General features: G+C 43.3%; 1 protein-coding gene across 2 annotated transcripts in view; it reads right to left on the bottom strand.

Moving 5' to 3' along the window:
• Window positions 1–27,662, bottom strand: part of ADAMTSL1 (ADAMTS like 1) — a 495,660-nt gene that overhangs the window by 139,671 nt on the left and 328,327 nt on the right. For both annotated transcript variants that reach the window (XM_005889557.2, XM_070375945.1), the window contains 3 exons: window positions 23,615–23,794; window positions 16,524–16,677; window positions 14,032–15,157 (listed from right to left, as the gene is read on the bottom strand). In XM_005889557.2, the coding sequence (XP_005889619.2) occupies window positions 14,032–15,157; window positions 16,524–16,677; window positions 23,615–23,794 (1,460 nt within the window). The remainder of the gene's footprint in view (window positions 1–14,031; window positions 15,158–16,523; window positions 16,678–23,614; window positions 23,795–27,662) is intronic.

Genomic DNA, 27,662 nt, shown 5'->3' with positions numbered 1-27,662 from the left:
TGTCGTTACTCAGGGAAATGGACAATTGCTAACAAGAATTTTCTAGATTTTAAGTAGCTTGAAGCTAGAGGACAGAAAGAATATTGTGAGAAGACATCTTCTGCAAGAATGTTTTTCTGAAGCCAAAAATTATAGTAGCTCAGACCCTTGCAGGGGAGAGTTTTACTTTGTACAGACATTTTGGGGAACAGACTTGAGGTTCATGAAGAGTTTTGTATCACCATTTAGCAAGGGCAACTTTTTTTTTTTAACCTTGGCTGCTTTTAATTGCCAACTAAAAGTTACTTAATGCTGGAAGCTCCATGACTGCTCCAGGTGGAAGTATAGAAAATATTTTTGGAATGGGAAAGGTCAACTGACCACACATTCTTAACTCTGTCCTAATACTTTCTGCCAAACCCTTCAGCTTCCTTCTCTTCAGAAATTCATAAAATCTTGAATTTGCTAATATGAGTAGTTCTATCTTCCTGCCAGGTAATTCATTTCAAACTGCAGACCTCTGCATGAAACGACTGACTGGATTTCCTATTTACCTTGAATAGAGATCATCAAACTGTAGCCAGCTGTCACCTGCTTTTGTAAATAAAGTTTTATTGGCATTCAGCCACAGCAGATTAAGAATCTATGGCTGCTTTTATGCTCCACTGGCAGAACTGAATAGTTGAGACAGACGGGATAGCCTGCAAAGCTAAAATGTTTGCTGTTTGGCCCTTTGCAAGAAAAGTTTGCTGACCCCAACCTAGAACATGGAAGCACTTTCACTTCTGGTTTGTTTTGGTGTCTTCCTCATTTATACTAAAATGTTAACCACTTTTTCAGAAATGCCATTTGTTAGGACCACTTTTCCAGGAAGAATAAATTAACTGTTAGGGGGATCTTTTGAGATGCTCCAGCTTTTCAGAGAGTAGACAGTGACTGGTTGTCACTAATTGTCTTGTGTTCTCTAATGTTCTCTGATTCATACCGGTCACTTCTGTGACCTTGCACTGATCTTCTATCTTTTTTTTTTTTTTTTTGGCTAAGCTTTATCTATTTACTGAGATGGCTCTTTTTTCTCTGACTTGCTTTTCTTATACTTTTCCACTGGGAAAAACATTTGTCATCTCCATTTCCTTTTCTATAAAGGAAACAAGCCAAACCAAATTGAAACTGGTTTCTTCTTCCCTCACTATCTGCCCAGCCTCCAGTTTTTATATTATCTACAAACTTAGAAACTGCATTTCATGTGCTTATGACTTTTACATATAGCATTATTCACAAGTGTGGTTCTGAAATTGACCCTGGAGGCATTTTCCATCTGATTCTCTCTTCCATTCGAAGAAGTTTCCATCTGTGGATACTCTGTGTTGCCCGAGCTAAAGCCTTCCAAATACTCCTTAATTCATCTTCTATTCAACACCACTTTGGAACACTGTCCAGAGATTTCTGGGAAGTATAAACATTTAGAGCATACATATTTCTCTATCCTACCAGATCAAAAACATCAGAAAAAACTGTCCGTAGAGTATAAGCACACTCTCCTGTTGTCTGGATATAGGCTGCCAATTCTCCATCACATTGTGTTTTCCTAGACACCTTTTTAGTGCTAGTATTCCAGCAACTGCCCAGGGGTTCCTCAAAATAAGAGTAATGCTCTTGATTTTGTGACATCCTGGAAGATGGTGTGTGGTACACTGGCCTCATCTCTAATGAACAATGATTATATTATCAAATGTGTATCCACTGTGTGCCAGGCATACTACAGATAATATTTCTCTTCTTCTTCACTTTTCTGAAGGGTGGTTATGATCATTTTAACTAATGAGAAAACAAGGGTTCAGAGCTGTTAGACTCCTGTGGTTATTAAGTGGCAGAACTAAGATGCTATGATTCTAGCCTTCCTGTTCACTACCACTGTGGGCTGTCCTCAGGGTTAACTGCTGTAACCATTAGCTTGCTCCTCCTGACCAAAGGGATTGGTGGAGTGAGGTGGGTGCACCCAGAACCACAACAGAAAGAAAGCAGGGACTGGCTTAGGGATCAAAAGGCAGAAACTCTTTGGCATTAGCCTGTTCCCTAGGGCTCCATATAGATGAAATGGCACCTGTGAGCTGTTTCTCCATCCCTAAGAAGGAGAGGAGAAGGGGACAACAGAGGATGAGATGGCTGAGTGGCATCACCGACTCGATGGATGTGAGTTTGAGCAGGCTCCAGGAGTTGGTGATGGACAGGAAGCCTCGCACGCTGCAGTCCATGGGGTCGCAAAGAGTCGGACATGACCGAGCGACTGAACTGAAGAAGGAATCAGTATTTTCTCCCAAGTCTCTAGTTTCATATTTGTCTTTATGTTCATTTGCATTCCTCTGAAAAGTCGCATGACCTTTAGGAAAGTCTTGTTTAAATGCTTTAAGATTTCTATCAGCTGAGCTACGAGGAGTATGTGACTATAGGCTCACTCTTAGACCGAAGGTGTTGGGTAGAAAGTGGGGGCTTCCCTGCCAGTGTGGGACTATCAGCAGTATGTAGATCTTTCTCAGAGGAAAAGATTGATCCTCAATCAGCCTCCCTTCCCAGTTTGGTAACCCAGCTCCCTCTGGAAATTTGGGAGAATCTGAACATCCTTATAGGTATTGTTTCTGGAGTTGGATTCAGATGGAGGAATACTGGACATATATTTGTCCATAATGACATGAGCTTCCTGGTATTAGATGTGGGGCGGAGTTACAAGATTTTTCAGCTAGCATGCCTCATTTCCAAATGCAAATTCAGCTTTTGCCTGAATCTCAACTCAAATGTGGTGCAGAATAGAAAGGCCTGGGTAGTGTTCAGTATTTAGCAGAATGACTGAAAAGCAAGAAATGGTTCAGCTTCATCTTGTTTGTGGTCGAGGTACCTAAACACATACATGCACAGGCTGTCAATGCTGTAAACACACATGATTAGAGATACAAACACAGATGTGACAATAATAATGTTTACTGAGTGCCTATTATGTGCCGAGCACTGTGCATATTTACAGCTGGGTGTGTATATGTAAAGGGAGAGCGACTGAGAGAAGAAAAGTCTTTCCCTGAAACAGACATGCCACAATAAAAACAAAAGCCTCACATATTGGAAGCCAGCCGGCTAGAGGATAGAATGCTGGATTATGCTAAGTTCAGCTGACCCCAATGGCTTCTTTCTAAAACAGGGGCAAGCCCATGTATTCAACCAAGGTTAAAATCAATACAAAGAAACAGGATCCCTGGGGCCAGACTGAATCTAACAATCTCTGTGCTTCAATTTTAATATTTGTAAAACTGGAATAGTAACCTGAAAGGGTTATTCTAGGAATAAATGGGGTGAGGTGTTCCCTGGCAGCTCAGTGGTAAGGAATCCACCTGCCAATGCAAGAGATGTGGGTTCAATCCCTACGTCGGGAAGATCCCCTGGAGAAGGAAATGGTTATCCACTCCAGTATTCTTGCCTGGGTGATTCCCCTGGACAGAGGAGCCTGGTGGGCTATAGTCTATAGGGTTGCAAAGAGTTAGACACGACTTAGCAATTGAACAACAACATCAAAATAAATGGACATCTATAAAACACTGAGAACATCTTGTAGCTCAAAGCAAGTGCTCATAACTCTTAGCAATGATGCCCATGATGAGGAGGATTTCTCCACTGGCCTGGATGTGATGGGCGATTAAGGCACCACAAGATATTGACTCTTTGCTCTTACTCACTTCTAGTGGCTGGAAGTTCCCAGGCAAACTCATACACAGCAAGTAACTGGGTATCGTGGAAGGGCAGAGCTCAGCGGGGTGAAGTGAGGGGTCTGGTAAGAAATGAAGCAAGAAAGGTAGGCAGACGTCAGATGATAAAGGACACTGTATATCATGCTAGGGCATTTGGAAATCATCTTCAAATGCTGGCAGGCCAAGGGAAAAATTTTAAGCCTGGGAGCATCACGGATGACTTTGCTAGAAAGATGCTCTGGCAGTAGCATGTCAATGATCTAGGGCAGAAGTGAGAATCCGTTTACTATAAAGGGACATATAGCAAATACTTTAGGCTTTCAGGGCCACCTATGGTCTCTGTTGTATATTCCACTTTTTATTTGTCTTTAATAATCCTTTAAAAATACAAAAGTCATTCCTTTCATAATCCTTTAAGTTATCTGGGTTCAAACCCTAGCTCCACTACTTATTAAGTGAGGGATCTTAAGCAAGTTAATTAAACAGCTCTGGGCTCAATTTCAACGACTCTTTTAATAATCCTTCAAAAGCCATTCTTAATAAGCTCTTTAAAAAATGTAAAGCCACTGGCTGGAATTTGCCAATCCCTGGTCTTGAGAAGGCAAATATAGAGTTAGGAGGCTGCTGCCATCATTGAGAGCTGACACATAAGCCAAGGACAGGCAGTGGGAACGGAGGTCAGTGGAGGGTGAAAGACCCATTGAAGAACTGGAACAGTCTAGAAATACAGGCAGGCCTCATTTTATTGCACTTCACTTTCTTGTGCTTCAGAGATACTATTTTTTTTTTTTTTTAATAAATTGAAGGTTTGTGGCAACTCTGCATGGAACAAGCTTATTGGTGCTATTTTTCCTTGTTTCTTTTCCTTAGTATCTGATGGCTTCTATTGAATACTTAAAAAGCTTTTTATGTTGTTTCGGGGTATACAATGGAAGTAACAAATAGAGTCAAGGGATTAGATCTGTAGACAGAGTGCCTGAAGAACCACGGATGGAGGTTTGTAACACTGTACAGGAGGTGATGACCAAAACATCCCGAAGAAAAAGAAATGCAAACAGGCAAAATGGTTGTCTGGGGAGGCCTTACAAATAGCTGAGAAAAGAAGAGAAACAAAAGGGAAAGGAGTAAGGGAAAGATATACACAACTGAATGCAGAGTTCCAAAGAACATCAAGGAGAGATAAGAAAGCCTTCTTAAGGGAACAATGCAAAGAAATAGAGGAAAAAATAGAATGGGGAAGACTAGACATCTTTTCAAGAAAATCAGAGACACCAAGGGAACATTTCATGCAAAGATGAGCACAATAAAGGACAGAAATAGTAAGGACCTAACAGAAGCAGAAGAGATTAAGAAAAGGTGGCAAGAATACAAGGAACTATACAAAAAAGGTCTTCATGAACCAGATAACCACGATGGAGTGGTCACTCCCCTAGAGTCAGACATTCTGCTGTATAAAGTCAAGTGGGCCTTAGGAAGCATTACTATGAACAAACCAAGGGGAGGTGATGGAGTTCCAGCTGAGCTATTTCAAATCCTAAAAGATGATGCAGTGAAAGTGCTGTACTCAGTATGCCATCAAATTTGGAATACTCAGCAGTGGCCACAGGACTGAAAAAGGTCAGTGTTCATTCCAATACCGAAGAAATGGCAATGTTCACACTACCATACAATTGCCCTCATTTCACACGCTAGCAAGATAATGCTCAAAATCCTTCATGCTAGGCTTCAACAGTATGTGAACTGAGAACTTCCAGATGTATAAGCTGGATTTAGAAAAAGCAGAGGAACCAGAGATCAAACTGTCAACATCCAGAGGGATGGGATAGGGTGAGAGATGGGAGGGAGGTTCAAAAGGGAGGGGATATATGTATACTTTTGGCTGATTCATATTGAGGTTTGACAGAAAATAGCAAAATTCTGTAAAGCAATTATATTTCAATTAAAAAGTAAATTAATTAAAAAAATTTCCAACATCCACTGGATCATCAGAAAAACAACTGCTTCTACTTCATTGACTACACAAAAGCCTTTGACTGTGTGGATCATAATAAACTATGGAAAATTCTTAAAGAGATGGGAATACCAGACTACCTTACCTACCTTCTGAGAAACCTGTATGCAGGTTAAGAAGTGACAGTTAGAACTGGACATGGAACAACAGACTGGTTCAAAATAGGGAAAGGAGTATGTCAAGGTTATATATTGTCACCTTGCTTATTCAACTTATATGCAGAGTATATCATGTGAAATGCTGGGGTGGATGAATCATAAGCTGGAATCAAGACAGTCAAGAGAAGTATCAATAACCTCAGATATGCAGATGACACCACCCTAATGGCAGAAAGTGAAGAGGAACTAAAAAGCCTCTTGATGAATGTCAAAGAAGAGAGTGAAAAGTCTGGCTTAAAACTCAACATTCAAAAAATGAAGACCTTGGCATCCAGTCCTATTACTTCATGGCAAATAGATGGGGAAACAATGGAAACAATGGCATATTTTATTTTGGGGGGCACCAAAATCACTGCAGACAGTGACTACAGCCATGAAATTAAAAGACACTTGCTCCTTGGAAGAAAGGCTATGACAAACCTAGACAACGTATTACAAAACAGAGATAGTACTTTGCCAACAAAGATCAGTATAGTCAAAGAATGGATACTTTTGAACTTTCTGAAGACTTTGATGCTTTTTGAAGACTCTAGAGAATTCCTTGGACAGCAAGGAGATCAAACCAGTCAACCCTAAAGGAAATCAACCCTGAATATTCATTGGAAGGACTGACGCTGAAGCTCCAAAACATTGGCCATCTGATATAAAGAGTCGACTCACTAGAAAAGACCCAAATGCTGGGCAAGAATGAGGGCAGGAGGAGACGGGGATGACAGAGGATGAGATGGTTGGATGATATCACTGACTCAGTGAACATAAGTTTGAGCAAACTCCAGGAGATAGTGAAGGACAGGGAAGCCTGGCGTGTTGCAGTCCATGGAGTTTCAGAGTCAGACACAACTTAGTGACTGAACAACAATAGTTAGATTAAGAATGTTGTTATAGTTTCAGGTGAACAGCGAAGAGACTCAGCCAGACATATACGTGTATCCGTTCTCTACCAAACTCCCCTCATATCCAGGCCGTATTGGTACTATTTTTCTAATAGCATTTGCTCACTTTACATCTCTGTGTCATATTTTGGTGGTTTTTGCAAATATTTCAAAGTTTTTCATCATTATTATATTCGTTATGGTGATCTGTGATCTTTGATGTTACTACTGTGACTCTGTGAAGGCTCAGATGATAGCAAGAAAATATTTTTAGATTAAGGAATATAGATTGGCTTTTATGACATAATGCTATTGCACTCTACAGTGTAGTGTAAACATAACTTTTATATATTCTGGGCAACAAGAAATTATTGATTAGCTTTATTGTGATATTGGCTTTATTGTGATCTGGAGCTGAGCCTGCCCTATCTCTGAGGCATACCTATATTTTGGCTTGGAAAGCTGGATGGCTGGAGGTATTCTTTACTGAGATAAGGACTGAGGAGTTTAGTTTTAGAGATATTGTGCATGTGTGTTTAGTCACTTCAGTCTGTGTCCAGCTCTTTGTGACCCCATGGGCTATAGCCCGCCAGGCTCCTCTGTCTATGGGATTCTCCAGGGAAGAATACTGGAGTGGGTTGCCATGCCCTCCTCCAGGGGATCTTCCCAACCCAAGGATCAAATCCACATCCTGCATTGGCAGGTAGGTTCTTTTCTACTAGCACCACCTGGAAAGTCCTTAGAGATACTGAGTTGACCTTTTGTGGGGCATCTGGGTTAGTATGTCTAGCAGACAATTTTACATCTGAATCAGAAGAAAGATGTACTCTGTGCTAGATACAGGAGAATCAGCATACAGAGAAGTCCTGGAGCCAAGGGATCACTAGTGTATACAGAGTGAGACTTCTAAGTGGGTAGCTAATAGGTGGGTAGAGAAGGAAGGATCCCAAAGATGCTGAGATAGAATAACCAGAGAAGTAGGAAGTCAGCCAAGTGTGTGTGGTTTCTAAAGTAGTAAGAGAGCGTTTTTAGAAAGAAGGTTTCAGCCTGTGTAGAATGTTGTTGAGAGCTCAGATTAGATAAGGCATGTTTTGTGAGACAACTTTCTTCTTTTTGAACAAACTAGAAATAAGCTTTTTGTGGGGGAGGAGGCTTTACACAAGAGTGTATGTTCTATGTTACATGTGGCCCCAGATGCAAGGTGGGCAAATAGAAGAGAACTCCATCATGAACGGAGTGGAAATATCAGGTAAGGATTTTAAAAACGCATAATTAACAACCTTGGTGGGGGACCTATGATAGCCTTCTATATGTGAAATATTTCCAGGTTATAAATTAGCTACTTGAGAGTGATAATATTAATGTTTTCAAACCACTGGAGTGTAGTATTCTCTAGTAGCCCTCCAGTATATCTCAGTTTCTGGAGAGCAGGGACATTTCCTTATTTATGATCTCATTCTCTGGCACCTATCACTACCAAATGGCCAACAGAGATACTTGGGGAGTTGAAGGGACAACTGCAAAGGGCCCCCTGATAGCTCCCCAGCTTCTATTCATGCTTGTCTATAATCTACTTACCACAAAGTAGCCAGTGTGGGTCAATAAAAATGGAAATCATATCATTTTACTTTCCTGATTAATAGCCTCTAAAATCTCCCTGTGGTGCTCAGACCAAAACCCCAACTTCTCATCCAGGTCTCTGGTTGCCCCCATGGCATCCCATATCACCTCTACCTTCAGCCTGCCACACTCCAGCCAAATGGTCTTCTTTTTGAGTTCTTTCAACACAATAAACTCATCTTCCCTTTGGGAGTTTTGCACTGCTTCTCCCTTGCCCAGGAAGGTTCTTTCTTCTGATGTTCTATTGCTGGACCCTGGTTATCACTCAGCTCTCGGCTTTCAGGTCACCTCTTCAGAGTAACTCACCTACTGAGGTCACCAGATCATTCTTTCTCAAAGCCCTGTTTCATTTCCTGCCCAGCACTCATCACCATCTGCTATTTTTCTTGTGTCCTTTTCTGTGTTTACAGTCTTGCTTCGCACTCACTCATTAATTCACTCACTGTTTATTTAGTACCTGTTTAGTGCCAGGTACTCTTTCCAGCACTGGGGACACAGCAGTAAAGAAAATTCCTACCATTATGGACAGGAAATCAACACATCCATATGCGATATGTCAGAGGATGATAAAATTCTGTGAGTAAAATAGAGTTAAAGGGTCAGAGAATGATAAGGAGTGCTCTTTTAGACAGAATGAGCAGGGAAGTTTTCTTCCCGACGTGTGCCATTTGAGCAGATATCTAAATGTTCATGAAGTGCAAGAGAACTTGCGTTTCATTCACCACAATATTCTCAGCAAGTAGGTGTGTCTCTGGTATATGACAGATAGATTAATACTTATGAGATAAAGAAATATGCCTTCCTTTCACTTAGCATTTACACCCTGCATTTACTTCTCTGGTTTCCAAACTAGAGTTTGAGTTGCCTTTACAGGGAATGAGCCTCTTTTTCCTCCATCCCTCAATCTAACGTGCGGTCTGGTTCAGAGTAAGCGTGGGAACGTATGTGAAATAAAGGAAGAAGTAGGAATTAGGAAGAATCAGGATGTTTTAATACACTAAACGATTTGTAAACGATTGCTTAAGAAGTTGACATGTGCTTCTAAGAATGAGGTGAATTCCTTTTAACTAGTAAGTTATACACCTGATGAGATGCAGTAGTATCTGAAATGTTAGTGATTCTTTCTGAAAGCCAGCTTCTTTTAAGTCAAGCTTTGGCATATTTAAAAGCCAAGACAACAGACTTCAGTCACTTTCTTGGTGGCTCAGGCTTTCGGAGTGTACTTGAATATATCTGCAAAGTCCTTCAGACCAATAGCCGGCTGAAGTTTGCAGACTCTTTCAGAAAGATGGATTTGGGTACTAAGCAAAAACAGACTAACTGAACTATAACACCGAGCATTTCAGCACTTCTCTGTTTAAAAATAAATGAGCATTTCTGAACCGCTACCAGACACAGGAATGATGACAAGCAATGAAATCCAACACAAAAGAGGTCACCAACAGCCACAGCAGAGCAGTCCCAATGGCAGTTCTGTGGCTCCTGTGTGTTCTGTACAGATGCAACCATTTTATTTTCTCAAACAGCACTTGGAAAACTGCATAAAACACTAAGCTCCAGCCATATTTCTTACTGGCTAGCTAAGCAAAATGGAAAAATTATGATGTCAAGGATCAGAAACGGAAATCTCTTATTTTTCCCTACTGCATGCCATTAACTTGCATTAAAAAGTTCCGTTAAGGCTAGATCTGGAAAAAATATCTTGATAGTGGCAAAAACTGTAGTACTGTTTGCTCATGACCCCTATGTGGTTTTTTTCCTTCTTTTTAACGTGGACCATTTTTTAAAAGTCTTTATTGAATTTGTTACAATATTGCTTCTGTTTTATGCTTTGTTTTGTTGGCCACAAATCTTAGCTCCCCAACCAGGGATTGAACCCACACACCCTGCATTGGAAAGAGAAGTCTTAACCAGTGGAAGCTCATTAAGTCCCTGTGCTTTCCTTCTTTATGTAATCCCCTGTTCCCACTAATATCCTGGTGGCTCATGACCTACAATTTGCTCTCTTCTGTCCTAGGCCTACAACTTTTCATCTTTAGCAACTGGCTGCCAGGTTTCTTTTTTTAGCAAGATTCTGCTGACTCTTCTTCATCTTAAAGCCATTAGACTCCTAATGCCCATTAAGGTAAAAATTAAAAGGCAAAAGTAGTATTTTAAGAATTATTGATGTCCTTGAGATTATTAGACCAAAAAATTATTCATTGATCAAAGAAGTACTTGGAAAACACTGCATGCTATACATGTTGGAATGCTTATAGGAGTTTAAAACGGAAAAACCAAAGTAATTTCCCTTGAGGGTTAGTTAAATACATTCAAGACCAGTAATCAGTGGTTTAAAAAGGTGATATTGACCTCTACATACTATTCTGAAATGTCTCCTAGACATGTTGTTGAATAGAAATTAATTCAAATTTGTAAACATAACATTGCATTAAAAAACACAAATCTTATGTGTGTATGTGACATATATAATACAGTAAAATATATAAAAATTCTAAATGGATATATACTGAATTATTAAGACTGACAGCCTCTGGGGAATAGAACTGGGGGCATGAAAGAGATCTGCATTTTTACTTTATAGATTCAGGTATTATTTGAATTTTTATAGCCTTTTCATTACTTTTATAAAAAAAAAAAAAAAATCAAATACTATATTAAAAAATAGAAGTAAAGTCCAGAAGTAAATACATACGTTTAACTTTAAGCGAGCATATCCCAAACTTGTGTGATCAATGAACCTCTGTGAACCACTCGGAAGATAACTTGTAGGACAAATTTCGAAGTAACATGCTCAAGGCTCTCCCCACTCTCCATTAGCACAAGGGTTTTAACCTTCTGTGACCTTCTATCAAGGAATGAAGAGGGTAGATCAGGATGATTTGCTACAACCTCCCTCACTTTTTAAATGAAGGGACTAAGGCCATGGAAAGCAAAGGGCCTTGGCAAGACCAGCCCAAAGACCTCAGTCCTTCTAATTCCTCCCACATTTTTCCTGCAGTCACCAGTGACCAAGATGAGGCATGATCCTTGGATTTCATAAACTCCAGCACTCAAGGCAGTTGTTGGGACCCCTGAGTAAGCCATGGCCTCAATATTCTCCTTGAAGTTCCAGGCAGAACAAAGTCCTGATCATCCCCTTCCCCATCTCAGTGGCCTGTGTCATTGTAAACCCTTTAGGAGGAAGTAGGGAAGGGACCCTGGAAAAGGCTAGGAGAAAACAGCAGGCGTCTTGAGGCAACTTGGTATCCAGAATCAAATATAGGAGATGCATGAAAACATGAACTTAGTCACTCAAAACAACATGAGCTTGTATTGGGCAGAACTGGATTTGAATTTATTCTTTTGATTCTGCCATGTACTAGCTATTTAACAGGGGTCAGCTTCCTTAACTACTGTGAACCTTGGTTTCCTCATCTCTGAAATAAGGCTATCAGCTCGTATGTTACACCTGGCAGTGGACATTAAGAGATGATGGCTGTGGAAGTTGCTGGCATGGGGATACAGTGGCTGGAGTTAGTCAAGAAATGTTAATTCCCATCTTTCCCCTCATACAGCCAACTGCTATTCCCTTTGATCTCAATAACACCAGTTCAGGGCAACAGGCCCAGAAGATATGAGTAAAATAGGAACTGGCTGATGGCAGGCATGGCACAGTTTGGGCATAATAGGTGTGACCGGTGCAATGGCAGAGGCAGTTCCAGTGCACCACTCACCTGAGCACCACGGGACAACTTTCAATCAGTCCCGTCCTTCTGGGGGTCTGATGTTGGAGCTGCCCCCTGAGACCCAGTGACCTCAATGTGATTTACTGCAACTTTAGCCTAACCCACAGACTCCTTACAAAGATTTCTCGAAAGAACTGCAGGGATCATAGCAGAGAAGCTGGTCAAGGAAAATCTATGCTGGGGAGGATCAAGAAGCAAACAAGAGGAGAGGTTACCATTATAGGCTCTCAAAACAAACTGTCTGCATTCAATCCTTGTCTCCAGTGCTTCTGTGTGGGTCCAACATCTGTGCCTTAGCTTTTTTATTACTGATGTTGTAACAGTAATGGTATTTATCTCATAAGGCTGTTTTTTTTTTTTTTTTAAGATTAAACAAGATAATACCTTTAAAGCATTGAGCAGAGTGTCACAGAAAAAAAATGATTAGTATTGTTATTAAAGCTGTTTGATCTGTAAGGGCTCAGGTTGAGAAGCAATACTGTCGACATTTCAAAAACACACAAGGTGTAGGCCGGATGGACAAAGTCATGTTTGTTCATCAAGTTTCGGAAGAGCAGACAGAACTATTCTTTGGAATCCAATAAACTTGATATTGAATCCTTAATCAGGCCTTTCCTAAAGTGTGACCTTGGGTGAGCTGCTGAACTTCAATTTCTTATGTGAAACTGGAGGATAATGTCAATCTAGTGGCTTGACTGTCAGAAGAACAAATGTAGTGACATATAAATAAACCCGGCACACTGCCTGACATACTATATCCTGCCTTCTTTCCTTCCTTACTAATAAGCAGGCCAGTGAAGAGGATTAACTGAACAATAGTATTTAAAAGGACATTTAATGAAAAGAGCATGCTTCAGGAACTCAGTGAAGATAATAAGTTAAAATGAGGACTCTGAAGCACAGACCTTAAAGTTCCTCTCTCATCCATAGACTGTGATTCTTCCATTGGCTGCCTTTCTTATTTCTGTCACATATCTTGGCTCTGCCACCTAATAAATGTGATCTTTAGTAAGTTGCTAGGCTTGGTTTTCTCTTCTGTAAAGTGTGGATAAAAATTATACTACCTCTTAGGGCTGCTGTTAGAATTCACTGAGATAAAGCACACGGAGCATTTACACCTGCCTGGAAGACAGTTGTTACTCAGTCAATGCCAGCTCTATTTGTTGTCAAGGCTGGACAAGCCTGTTTATAAAGATTACAGAGGAGGTACGTAGGAAGCAAGGCATGGTTTTGGCACACAGATAGTAAAAAAAATACTATTATTACCTCTTCTATCACTATTGATTCTACATTATGAATGGCCATGGCCCAAGGAAACCTGCAAATGCATGCTGTCATCCCAGTAAAGACACACAAAAACAGAGACACCAAGAAATAATAGGATAATTAATCACAGATCCAACCGGGAATAAAAGCTTTCTGGAACAAACAGCCTTGTCCAGCGCAGACAGAGGATGGGCTCACCCACGGGGAGCAGCAGGTGCTGGCTGCACTCTGTCCCCAGCCCTGGGGGACCACACACACATAGACAGTATCCTGGTGTGCAAGCTTTTCAGCGGTTCATCTCACAAAAACAGTAATGTAATAATGCCTTGGGCTGGAATGATAGCTTCCTGCCAAAGGTTCAGAGTTATCCGGAGAGAATCTCATTAATCTCAGCGATCCTATGGGGATTGAGGGTTGTAGGCATTCTTACCATTATCTTACAAAGATGAGAGAATACAGTTCAGAGAAATTAAATACTTTATCTTTGCTTAAACAGTCCATCGGTACTGAGAGAGCGTAAAACCCATGATGAGAGAGGTCCCTGAGGCCCAATACTCTAAGCTCTATCCTTGCTAACACCTTGAAGGAAGAATGAACAGGGTGCCCGCACAAGTTGACCCCTTCCCCCCAGCTCTTCCCAGACCAGGTAACTGCAAAACTCACCTGTCGCTGAACTGAACCTCTTCTCCATTTTTGGCCCAGCTGATGGTGGGCCTTGGGTTGCCAATGGCCTCACAGTGCAAAAGCACGCTCAGTGTCCCGCTGGCCAGGGCCACCGTCTGCCCGAGGTGGGTGACCACCTCCGAGGCAGAGAGCTGCTGGGCGGCGGAGATCTTGCGGACGATGACAGGTTTGCGGTGCGGCCGGCGGGAGCCGCCCCCGCCCTCCCCAGTGGACAAGATCCGGGAGAAGCTGCTGAAGCCAGACACATGCTTATGGGGAGGGATGGCCACCGGGGGGCCCCTCCGCTCGGACGGCTTGAGGAGCGCGTCCTGGTGCTCCAGGTGGCTGCGGAAGATCTCCTGGGCCAGCTGGGCCACCAGATGCTTGCTGTAGACGTCGCGGAGCTCCTGGGGTTGCTGTGAGAGGTTCCGGAGGATGTCGTCCAAGCGCTGCTGCTCCGTCACCATGGTGAAGGGCAGACGCAGAAGGGCCTGCTCGGCGTTCTGGTCCTCCTCTGAAGACGCGTTCCTTTCCGTGGAGTCCTGCAGCTCCCACGACGCCAGCAGCTCTCCCGGCCAGCCCCCCTGCTCCAGCAGCCGCGAGACCAGGTCGTCATAGCGGCCCCCAGTGTCGGCGGGGATGCCCCGCTTCTCGGCCTTGCTGCCGTTGGAGAAGATGCCGTTCTGGTGTTTGTGCGTCTGCAGGGCCTCCTTGGGGCTGGCCTTCCTCATCGCGAGGGCCTCCTCCTCGATCCTCAGGCTCAAGGGCCTGGCCACCAACTTCCGGTTGCCTCCGATGAGCTTAATCACAAACTGTTCCCGGGCTGGTCCCGCCGAACAGGTGTAGATTCCCGCATCAGAGGGCTTGAGGCGGTGGATCTTTAGGTACCCAAAAGGGGCCACAGTGACGTGGGCAGAGCTGATGAGGTGCTGGCCGTCCTTCTCCCAGGTGATGAGGGGCTTGCGGAAGCGCCGCGTGGGACAGCGCAGCACCACCGCGGTCTTGGGGAGCAAGTAGGCGAAGCCCCCCACCACGAAGTGCAGCTTCCTCTGCCGGCGCGTCTGGATGTAGACCTTCCTTGCTGCAGCGATGTGAGGACTATGCTTTGTGGATGGCCGCCCGGGCCCTGGAATGAAAGCAACGAAAGCAGACAGATGGAGAAAGAGAAGCGGAGAGTGGAGAAAGGGTAGAGTGAGGAGCAGCGACAAGAGAGAGCGGAAAAGGTGAGGGTGGAGAGAAGAAAGAGAGATGGGGACCAAAGAAAGGAGAGGGAAAGCGCTTTAGAGTTTGCTTTGGCCAGGGCCTTCATTTCCTGCCTTGTTTTACGGGAGGAGCTGGCTACCAAGTGTGGGCCATCAAGCTGCTGCCACAATCAAGCAAGGGAGAGCTAAGGAGGTGCAGCTGGGCAACCTGCTATCACTCTCTTGGGGCCTTCTAACCCTAGAAACTGAGAGGAAGGGTTCTAGATGGAGGGTGATTCTAGGAGAAAGACAGTTCCTCTCTTTAAAAGGACTTTTTTAAAAAAGAAATATTACTCATCTATTAAAAAGAACATGTTTGAATCAGTTCTAATGAAATGGATGAAACTGGAGCCAATTACACAGTGAGGTAAGTCAAAAAGAAAAACACCAATACAGTGTATATATGGAATGCATATATACGGAATTTAGAAAGATGGTAACGATGACCCTATATGTGAGACAGCAAAAGAGACACAGATATAAAGAACAGACTTTTGGACTCTATGGGAGAAGGCAAGGGTGGGATGATTTGAGAGAATAGCATTGAAACATGTATATTACCATATGCGAAATAGATCACTAGCCCAAGTTTGATGCATGAAATGGCATTCAAAGCTGGTGCACTGGGACAACCCTGAGGGATGGGATGGGGAGGGAGGTGGGGGGGTGGTTCAGGATGTAGGACACATGTACACCCATGGCTGATTCATGTCAATGTATGGGAAAAACCACTACAATATTGTAAAGTAATTAGCCTCCAATTAAAATAAATAATTACAAATATTTTTTTAAAAAGAAAGAAATCAGAATCATAAAAAGAAGCAGAGGACAAAGAGAAGGAGAATGTCTCCCTTTGGGTCCTACAGAGCATCACGGCCCCCATATACATGGAGAGAAGACCTCAGAAGTGTTATACCTCTAGGGGTTACTAGTAAACAGAACACACTGTTTAGTTTAAAATCCTGGAGTGGGTCACATTAGACTTCATTAGTAATATACTGACTCCAGCTTCCAGATCTCCACATGCCAGCAAGTGCACTTTGCTCTACCTCCTGCAAGCTGGTTTTCCCCCAGTGGAGAAGAGCCTTCTGCCTGGCCACGTGTAATTAAGATTCCTTTTCCATCTCTAGCTGAGATCATCAGCCTGATGCCCTCTGAGGGCTTTACTGCCTGACTATCCCCACTGCTCTCGGGCTCAGGGAAAGCTACTGCTCTTGCTCTCTCCCCATCCCAGAGCACTGACGTACTCACTTGCACAGGTGGCCAGCATACAGGGCCTGATGGATGAAGAGAATGGCAGGGGTGGGCACAGGGAGGAATTGACAATTGATGAGACACCGGTTTTCAGCACCTTCCGGCAAACGGCACTTCGTGTCTGGGTGCCCTCCCCGCAGCTCGTGGAACACTGGTGGGGGAAGAAAGGCCAAATGCATGTAAATGCGGAGAACTGGAGGCTAGTGGGTTTCGTATGGATTCTCAAACTCACCAAAATATGAGAAAAACTGCTTAGAAAAGCAATAGCAACTGAGAAAGAGAGAAATTAATTATGTTACAGTATGAAAAGACACATCCACGTTGTAGCCACACTCTTTTCTGGTCTCAAGTCTCCTGTGGACATTTCACCTATTTTACTTTTATGGTCTGGGCTTTAGAGTTACAGTTAGAGAGTCCACGGTTCAGATTCCAGCTCAGTACTGCATGTCACTAGTTGGCAAGCCACTTAAACTCTGAGTCTGTTTTCACTTCTTATAACTTATTTGGCAAGGCTGGGAATTCAATGATAATATATTTTAAAACTTCACACACAGAAATGACATTCAATTCATGCTAATTCCTTTCTCCTTCCTTTACAAATTAATTATAATATTTTAATGTCAAGTATCAGATAATTCTTATGCATCTACTTTGTTTGAGGTGGAATGCTAAATGCTATGGGACAAAGATATGTAAAAGATTCCTAACCTCAAAGGGGTGTTATCAAATAATGAGAAGAAATCCAAATGCATTATTAAAATGAAATGGTATATTAGGGAACATGGAAATCAAAACCACAATGAAATAGCACTCTATATTCACTAGAATTTTCATAATCAAAATGACAATAATAAGTGTTATTATCATAAGTGAGGATGTGGAAAAATTAGAGCCTTCCTGTAATGCTGCTGGGAATGTAAAATACAGCCTTTTTAGAAAAAGTTTAATGGTTTCTTAAAAAGTTAAGAAACATATATTTATCGTGTGTGTGTTAGTTGCTCTGCTGCTGCTGCTAAGTCGCTTCAGTCATGTCCGTCTCTGTGCGACCCCAGAGACGGCAGCCCACCAGGCACCTCTGTCCCTGGGATTCTCCAGGCAAGAACACTGGAGTGGGTTGCCATTTCCTTCTCCAATGCATGAAAGTGAAAAGTCAAAGTGAAGTTGCTCAGTCGTATCTGACTCTTCGTGACCCCATGGACTGCAGAGTACCAGGCTCCTCTGTCCATGGGATTTTCTGGGCAAGAGTACTGGAGTGGGTTGCCATTGCCTTCTCCAGTGTTAGTTGCTCAGTCATGTTCAACTCTCTGCAACCCACTGTATGGGTTTTATGGACTGTAGCCCACCAGGCTCATCTGTCCATGGACTTCTTTGGGAAAGAATACTGGAATGGGGAGCCATTCCCTTCCCCAGCGGATCTTCCCAACCCAGGGATCAAACCCGGGTCTCCTGCATTGCAGGCAGATTCTTTATCATCTGATCATGCCCAGCAATTTCACTCCTAGGTATCTTACCTGAGAGAAATGAAAACATACATCCACATAAAGACTGGTATGCTAAGGTTCATAGCAACATTATCCCTAATAGGCAAAAATGGAAACAACTCAAACATGCATCAACCGGTGAATGGATAAATGAAATGTGGTATGTCTATACTAATAGAATATGTTGCTCCACCATAAAAAGGAATGTTTTGATAATGTGCTACGACATGGATAAACACTGAAGACATTATGCTAAGTTGAATTTAAAGAATATAAATTATACTTCAATAAAGCTGTTTAAAGAAATAGCAATAAAAGAACTTAGTAAAAATATAAGATTGTAAGTGAAGTATTGATATCATAAAATGAATGCTAACAATTGGTGAATGCAGTCTGGAAGATGGTTGGAGTCTGGATGGGTTTAGAGAACCAGGAGTAAGCATGGAAGGCAGGGAACTATCGAGAATCAAGGTGGAAGAGTTCAGTGCTCAAGGCCAAGGCAGGCTTGGGGACAGAGCTGAACCAGTTGGACTGAACAGAGAGGCCAAGTGGAGAGTGTCAGGAGCTCAAGAGGTAGTTTGGGGCCAGATGTTGGAGACTTTTAATTTTCAGACAGAAGGTTTGGAATTGGTCCATAAGGCAATAAGGAGCCATTTAAGGGAGGAATGAAATGATGAAGGAGGTGTTTTGAGAAGGTTAATCTGGCAACAGTGTCTGGGAGGGATAGGAGTAGGAGATGGATGGGAGGCAAGGATGTCAGTTAAGCAGGCTGCCACAGTAGTCCAGGCTGGAGATGATAAAGGCCTGAACTAGGGTCATGGCAGCATGCCACGTTAACTTGAAAAATGACAGTAGAAACCAAAAAATAGTATCTTAGGTTTCCAAGTTTCATATGCTAGCCCATGGAAATGAACTATTCCATGCAATGCACTGAGATATCCACTGCCTTAAAAGATATTTAAGATGCAAAACATGGAGATGAGAATCAAGCCCATTGCTTTTGCTCCCTCAAGAGCGTGGATTCCAGATTCCACCCACCCCTTATTTTATTGTAAATGACAGCACCAAATCCAGGGCTCAGGTGGAATGGGTGTAGAGAGCCTGGAAATTTTAAAAGCCTGGTCATTTGAGTGTTGCCAAGTGCAGAAATGGAAAAATGGACCGTGTGTTAGAAGATCAGTTTATGATTCTGGTCAAATCCAGTTCTTTCTCTAGGTTCAATTTCCACATTTCTGAAACAGGGAAACTGCACTCGAGCAGGGTTTTTCAAAGTGTGTTCTTTAGCTATGTTGAGGATGTGATTTTGGGGCTTCTCAAGTGATCTACAGACCCAATCATTTGGGGATCTGGGACCCCTACCCACACTTCCACCAAATAACTCTGATTTGTTCTGTTTTAGATTTTTGACTTCATTGAAACATTTCAATGAAAAAAAAGTGTTTTGTGGCTTTAATTTTTTAAAGAACCACTAGACTATAGGATCTCCTAAGTTCCTTCTGGCTCTAAAATTGACTGCTCTGACTTTAATTTCTTTTATGCTTGGGGGAGGAAGGAATTTCCATAAAAATATGACTTAAAAATATTGAATAGCCAACTCTTTCAAGAGATGCAAGTGTTTCTTTTAAAGAAAAGAAGTAAGGTCTTTTGAGAGACCTTTTCTCAGAATAGAATCTGAAAGTAATTTTATTTGAAGTGTTTAAAACTTTGGCTTAATTCTGTCTCTAAGGGATTCTGTGCAGTAACCGTGAGATTAAGCCCAGATAGTTGAGGATGAAAAACACCCATAGATCATCCAGGTCTTCCTTTCTCCAAAGGGAGTCATGTGGGGGGTGTGGAATGCAAGTCTTACCCCAGCCAGAGGGCCAAAGGAAGGGTTGTGGGGATAACAGGGCCAACTGAAGCCTTTGTGAACACCCCCAGGAGCACTTTTGTATGGCACCAGCTCAAGTTTATCCCCAGTGAATATGGGCTAAAATCCCACCACTCCCAGCCCCATCTCAATGTTTGGAATTTCCATTCATCAACCCAGATAATGCAGAACCTAGTAACATTCCTTGGATAAAAGGGCTAACTATTCCTAGTTCTCAAAATGTAACTTCTGCCTCCTAGGAAGACCAGCAGAGCCTATGGGAGGTCTTAACCATAATCCTGGGTCCAGCCAGTCAAGTTAAGAGCTTTCTTTTATTTCCTCTCCTTTTCCTGACAATGAGGAGGGACAGAAGAAAAATCACAACCATGATAAGGGTTAACTTTTACTAGGCACAGAGTACTTTATTTGCATCATTTATAACTGACAACCATGTTAGTGGACATAACTATCATTGCCAATATTCAGTTGAGCAAACTAAAGCCTAGAAGGGTCAAGTAACCAGCCCAAGGTTACACAGCCAGTAAGTAGCAGAGTCAGGATTTGAACCTAAGTTTGCCTGACTTTGAGTCTGAACTCTCAAGTACACATGATACTGTTCTACAGGTCTCCTTTACTTACTGGCACCTTAGGCATCCGGTCCCATCACTTCATGGGAAGTAGATGGGGAAACAGTGGAAACAGTGTCAGACTTTACTTTTCTGGGCTCCAAAATCACTGCAGATGGTGACTGCAGCCATGAAATTAAAAGATGCTTACTCCTTGGAAGGAAAGTTATGACCAACCTAGACAGCATATTCAAAAGCAGAGACATTACTTTTCCAACAAAGGTCCGTCTAGTCAAGGCTATGGTTTTTCCTGTGGTCATGTTTGGATGTGAGAGTTGGACTGTGAAGAAACCTGAGCACGGAAGAAATGATGCTTTTGAACTTTGGTGTCGGAGAAGACTCTTGAGAGACCCTCGGACTGCAAAGGGGTCCAACCAGTCCATTCTAAAGGAGATCAGTCCTGGGTGCTCATTGGAAGGACTGATGCTAAAGCTGAAACTCCAATACTTTGGCCACTTCATGCGAAGAGTTGACTCATTGAAAAAGACCCTGATGCTGGGAGGGTTTGGGGGCAGGAGGAGAAGGGGATGACAGAGGATGAGATGGCTGGATGGCATCACTGACTCGATGGACACGAGTCTCAGTGAACTCCGGGAGTTGGTGATAGACAGGGAGGCCTGGCTGCTGCGATTCATGGGGTCGCAAAGAGTCAGATACGACTGAGTGACTGAACTGAATGCCTAATCACAAGAATCCCTCCTTCAGATCCTCTCTGAGTTCTATGTGCTCAGAGGCCACAAACTCCAGGAACTTGGAAGGACAACTCTAATACACACAAGTCCCCTTCTTGGCATCCCACTCATGGAAGACTGCCACTGACAGACTTAGAAGAGCAATGCTTTTTACAATACACCCCTGGGAGGCCGTCTTCATCTAGAGCCACTTACTTGGCTAATACATCAGTGCTCTCACCTGCACTGAGGTTAATGATTTTTCACACATGATTGTTGTTGTTTAGTTGCTAAGTCATGTCTGACTCTTTGTGACCCCATGGACTGCAGCACACCGGGCTCTTCTATCCTCCACTATGTCCTGGAGTTTGCTCAAATTTATATCCATTGAGTCGGTGATGCTATCTAACCATTTCATCTTCTGCCGCCCAGGTGGCTCAGTGGTAAAGAATCCACCTGCCAATGCAGGAGCTGCAGGAGACACGGGTTTGATCCCTGGGTTGGGAAGATTCCCTGGAGGAGGAAATAGCAACCCCCTCCAGTATTCTTGCCTGGAAAATACCACGGATAGAGGAGTCTGGCAGGCTACAGTCCATGGGGTGGCAAAGAGTTGGACATGACTTAGCAACTGAGCATTCACACACACACACACACACACACACACACACACAAAGGTGTCCATAGGTGTGTGGGTTTAACTCTGGGTTTTCTATCTTGTTCCATTGATCTATATTTTCTATACGATACTATACCCCAAATCAACATCCCACGGAAAAATTGTCACTAACATGTTTACACATGCACATATACATACACTCATCCCACACATTAAATCTTTCATCCTTCTGAAGCAAAATTACTTCTAAAAGATGATAAAAATTGTTCCCCCATCTGTTCTGAGACATTTGCAGGGAGCTACCATCAGAAGGCCAAATTTTACTGCCAAACTGCAAAACCTATGGTGACATAGGTTAGGTCTCAACTGCAGTGTACTCGGCAGGCATCGTCTGATGGACCTCTGCACGGGCTGATAAAACATGGGGCGAGAATTCTCAGAACACAGGCTGAATGACGTGGCATCTTCATTTTCAGAGGCAGCTGCTTTCCCCTCTGGGGCAGCAAGGACCTCTGTGATGGATTTCAAGCAGCAGCAGTGGCTCTGTCCTATGAGTTGGATGGTCTACAAAGGAGGCAGAGAGATCAACAAGGCCAATCCAGAGGCTTCTAGGCAAGAAAGAGAAGGGTCTTGAATCTGGTTTGGACCCTGAGATTTTCACTTCAGGCCTCGTAATTCCATTCTTGGCTGAAACTACTTGCAAGGCGAGACTTTTGGTGGGGGTGGTTTTTAGGGAAGACACTAGGGCCTATGAAGGAGTTGCAGGCGAGTCAAAGAAGGAGTAGACGCTGAAAACAAGTTGGAGCTGGGTGTTGATGAGTTAGTTCAGGCGAGTGTTGAAGTAGGAATGATTTAGAGAAGCAGGTTAGTCGGGGGTCTCTCCTTAACTGATGAGGTAAGTCAGGAATGGTAATGCCGATGTGGTCATCTCCCCAGATGCAGGGCATCGGGGGAAATCAACTTCTCTTGCTGGGAAGCTGTTGACGTTTTGGATCCAGAAAACTGACAGGAAGGAGGCAGGATTTCCTTGGCCTTCTTTTCCTAATAAATCATACGCCTCATTGTCCAGTAACTTGGATGAAAAGAACTAGAGAGGCTTTGCCTTTCCTGAGGAGAGACTAGAAACATCTGGGAGTAAGAGATGTGGGGCGGGCGGCAGGGGGAGAGGGATGTCAGGAAGGTGGGAGTGCATGGAGAGGAGGAACCCGGTGTTCTTGGTAAAATCCTGGATCCAAATAGTACAAACGAGGCCTGGTTTGTTCCATGAAGGGCCCATTTTCAATTCTCTGCTCCTGATTGTTGAGTAAGGGCTGGTTGCTTAACAACTCCCATCCTGCAGCCTAGTTAAAAGCTAGTTACACACTATGGTATCAATGCTTACAAAAACTCTGTCGCATGTATAACTGATTGACTTTGTTGTACACCTGAAAGTAACACCACATTGTAAATTACCTACACTGCAAAGAAGATTAAAAAAAAACAACAACAACTCAGGGACTTCCCTGATGGTCCATTGGTTAACAAGCCACCTTGCAATGCAGGGGACACAGGTTAGATCCCTGGTTGGGGAACTAAGATCCCAAATGCTGCGGAGCAACTAAGCCCACGTGCCACGACTCGAGAGTCCGTGCACTGCAAGGAGAGATCCCGCATGACACAACTAAGACCCCAGACAGCCAAGAAAATACGTTTAAAAAACAACAACAACCCCCCCCGCCCCCCCACAACTCTTCCACAGTGCTAGGAGGATTCTTTTGTTCTGTTCTCGCCTTCTGTATCTGTAAGTCTGGGTGCCTTCTCCTCTTTATGCCTCTTTTGTTATCTCCTTCTGAGGAGCACACATACCTCTGTCCAGTCCGAGAGCAGCCACTCACTGGGACAGTCATCTTTCTTGCAGGCTTGCTGGGAGGCCAGTTTGGGGGCGGAACAGAAGGTCTCAGGAAGCTCCAGGAAGCTCCCATCAGCCATGCGCTGTTTGCAAAGAACCTCGCGTTTCTGGATGCCCCCGCCGCAGGTCCTGGAACACTGGGGGAGGAAGAGAAGCAGACTCTGCATAAGACAGTAGCACGTTTGACTGCCAATCCAGTTCTTACCTTAGCCTTAGCTTACTGCAGAGTGAGAAAAGAAACAATAAATAAATAGGGAAGAACCAACCCAAAGGAGATTGTTTCCCCTCCTTGAAATGCATTTTTGTAGCAAGGTCTACACACTCCACTCTTAATCTTAAACATTTAACTAGAGCATCCAGGAATTTTGAGGGCCTTTAAATCTTAGAGAATTGTTTCTAAACTATGATTTGCAGTCACCCAAGACAACTGGTTTAACAGGTGATATAATACAGTGTTAAACATATTTACGATGCAGTGAAAATAATCTGTGCTTCTTTACATGGATGGCATCCATGTAAATCTGGAGGAATTAGTCTGCAGAAAAGGCAGCCCTTCCTTTCTCCATGTACAGAGCCCATCCTCTCTAACCTACTGGAGGTGGAGCAGGTCTGAGGCTTGGTTTTTTGAACTTCCTGGAATATGTTTCTTATAGGACTGGTGTTTTTTTTCTGGGCAGTGGGAACAAGAGCCATGGACGTTTGGGATACAAGAAAAATCTCCCCATTTTAGTGGTTTTCAACAGGCCCCCAATCAAACAGGTCATTTACATGTAACTGAATGAATATCACCCAGTTATTTGTAGGGATGGGGCAGGAAGCTGTTACTCTAAGACTTTGGCTCCTCCTTTGCGATAGTAAAGAAATGCTCAGTTTTTAGCTGGGCACATGACCCTTTGGCATACAGACTATATTTGCTGACCTCCCTTGAAGGTGCCATGTGACTAAGTGCTGGGCAAAGGGATGTACATAGAGGGTTGTAGGCAGCTTCATGGAAAAACACACAAAAATAGAGTGTGGCATTTCCCCCTCCCCTTCTCCTCCTTGCTGGCTGCAATATGAACATATTGTCTAAAATTTAACCTTCCATCTTAGACAGTGATAGGCAAAAAGATGGAAGCAGCCTAACATCCTGATGGTGACACCATACTGGCCCTGGATGGCCTGTGTGTATATAAGAGAGAAACGTTTTTCTCTCTTACTTAAGCTATTGTGACTTTGGGTTTCCTATCCTTTTAAATCCGTCCAACCCATCCATCCTAAAGGAAATCAGTCCTGAATATTCATTGGAAGGACTGATGCTGAAGCTGAAACTTCAATACTTTGGTCACCTGATGTGAAGAACTGACTCACTAGAAAAGACCCTGATGCTGGGAAAGATTAAAGGCAGGAGAAGAAGGGACGACGGCAGATGAGATTGTTGGATGGCATCACTGAGTCAATGGACATGAATTTGAGTAAACTCCGAGAGTTGGTGATGGACAGGCCTGGCGTGCTGCAGTCCATGGGGTCGCAAAGAGTCGGACATGACTGAGCAACTGAACTGAACCCTAATTATAAAGACAAATACTGTATGAAATTACTTATATGTGGAATCTAAAAACTACAACAAACTAGTGAATACAACAAAAAAGAAATAGACTCATAGAAAACGAAATAGTGGTTAGCAGTTTGGGGGCGGGGATGGGGCAATATACAGGTGGAGGAGTGGGAGAGACCAACCGCTGGGTGTAATACAGGCTCAAGAATGTATGGAACAACATGTACTGTGAGTGGCAAGTAAACTTTACAAATTGTATAAAAAATTTTACAGGAGGTATAGACACAAGTGCTAAGAAACATAAACAAGAAAAAGAATCTAACTTTAAATAATGTACCAATCACTACTATCCTGTGCTGGGATAATTTTATTGTAAAAACTCTAAGGAGAGCTCCGTTTTCTTCAACAAGAGTCCCTTTTCTTGAGTCAGCTGCCCTTGTGCTTGTTGACAATTTAGGGCTGGGTGTTTGTGCTGTAGGAGCTTTTCCTGTTGCAGCAGTGACCTCTCAGAACTCACGGGGGTCTGTGCTCAGCGGGCTGGACTCAGAACTGTAAGGGGGTGTGTGCCCAGAGTCAAGGTTAGGATGGGTGATACAACGTCCTTGAGTAAAGTCAGAATGCTGCTGTGGCCCAGATGTCACTCTCACTCAGTGGTCCCAATCCTGATATACTTTAAAGCCACCTGGGAGCTTTTAAAAAGTCCTGAGTCCTGGGCCCCATTTCATATCTATTAACCTCTGGGAAGTATGTCCCAGATGTTAATTTTTTAAATGTAGAAAAATTTTAAAACTCCCAGGTAATTCTGTATAACCAGGATTGAGAGCCTCTTGATGAAGGTGAAAGAGGAAAGTGAAAAAGTGGACTTAGAACTCAACATTCAAAATCTAAGATCACGGCATCCGGTCCCATCACTTCATGGCAAATAGAAGGAGAAAAGGGGAAACAGTGACAGATTTTATTTCCTTGGGCTCCAAAATCACTGTGGACGTGACTGTAGCCACAAAATTAAAAGATACTTGCTCCTTGGAAGAAAAGCTATGACAAACTTAGCGTATTAAAAAGCAGAGGCATCATTTTGCCAACAAATCCTTATAGTCAAAGCTATGGTTTTTCCAGTAGTCATGTATGGATGTGAGAGTTGGACCATAAAGAAGGCTGAGCACCGAAGGATTGATGCTTTTGAACTGTGGTGTTGGAGAAGACTCTTGAGAGTCCCTTGGATGGCAAGGAGATTAAACCAGTCAGTCATAAAGGAGATCAGTCCTGAATATTTATTGGAAGGACTGATGCTGAAGCTGAAGCTCCAAAACTTTGGCCACCTGACGCAAGGAGCAGACTCATTGGAAAAGACCCTGATGCTGAGAGACAATGAAGGACAGGGAAGCCTAGCATGCTGCAGTTCACGGGGTCGCAAAGAGTTGGTAACGTCGTAGCGCCTGAACAGGATTCAGAAACATCTCTCCAAATGAATGCCTCTCCACCATTTCCAATGGGACTAAAATAAACATGGGGTAGACAGGGCGGGCGTGGGGACCTGATACCCAGAACAGCTTCTGTTAGAACCACTGGTTGTTTGGAGTATCACATAAGGTGTATGGGGGTCCATTCAATTTGAACAAATGCTTCCAAAATAAACAGGTGCCAGAATGAGAACAGCTCTCAGACTTCAGCATCTTAATGAATGTGACAATAAGGAAAAGAGGCAGGTAAACTTTCTGTCTCTCAAACTAAGGAAGTGGACGAAGATGATTGGTTTCATTTTAAGGGTGGAGATGTAATAAAATGTATATAGGAGGGTGACCACTCAAAATATCAGAGCTGGGATATCACTTTTCAGATAGGACCTAATTTAAGGGCCAAACGCTCAGAAGACTCCCCCTAACACCGTACAGAATTCCGTGATAATTGGATGACCAAATACCGGCAAGAAAAGTAAAAAAAAAAAATCAGCTTGTTATTTTGAAGTTTAATTTGGATAGAAATGGGCTTCCCAGGTGTCACTAGTGATAAAGAACCTGCCTGTGAATGCAGGAAATGAGGGAGATGTGTGTTTGATCCCTGGGTCGGGTAGATCTCCTGGAGGAAGGCATGGCAACCACTATAGTCTTCTTGCCTGGAGAATCCCATGGATAGAGGAGCCTGGTGGGCTACAGTCCATGGGGTCACAAAGAGTGGGACATGACTGAAGTGACTTAGCATGCATGCTACATAGACAACTTGCAGGAAATTCTCAGCACTCGAAGATAAAGTCAGACTGCTGAGAATGTCCTTCAGGGCCCTCACACTCTCATCTGTGTTGAGCTTCCCGAGCACATGTCTTGCCGGCCTGCCATGGCCGCTGCCTTAGCTGCAGTGGACAATCTGCCCTTCCCTGCGCACACAGATACCTCCTGTGCTATGGCCTTTGACCACATTGTTCATTATGGGAGCAATGCCCTTCACCTCTCTGTCCAGCCAGAAACTTCCAG

Source organism: Bos mutus, chromosome 8 (assembly GCF_027580195.1).
Source record: "Bos mutus isolate GX-2022 chromosome 8, NWIPB_WYAK_1.1, whole genome shotgun sequence".
Lineage (NCBI taxonomy): Eukaryota > Metazoa > Chordata > Mammalia > Artiodactyla > Bovidae > Bos > Bos mutus.
The sequence above is the reverse complement of the archived record's forward strand: the minus strand, read 5'-3'. Positions and strand labels throughout refer to the sequence as shown.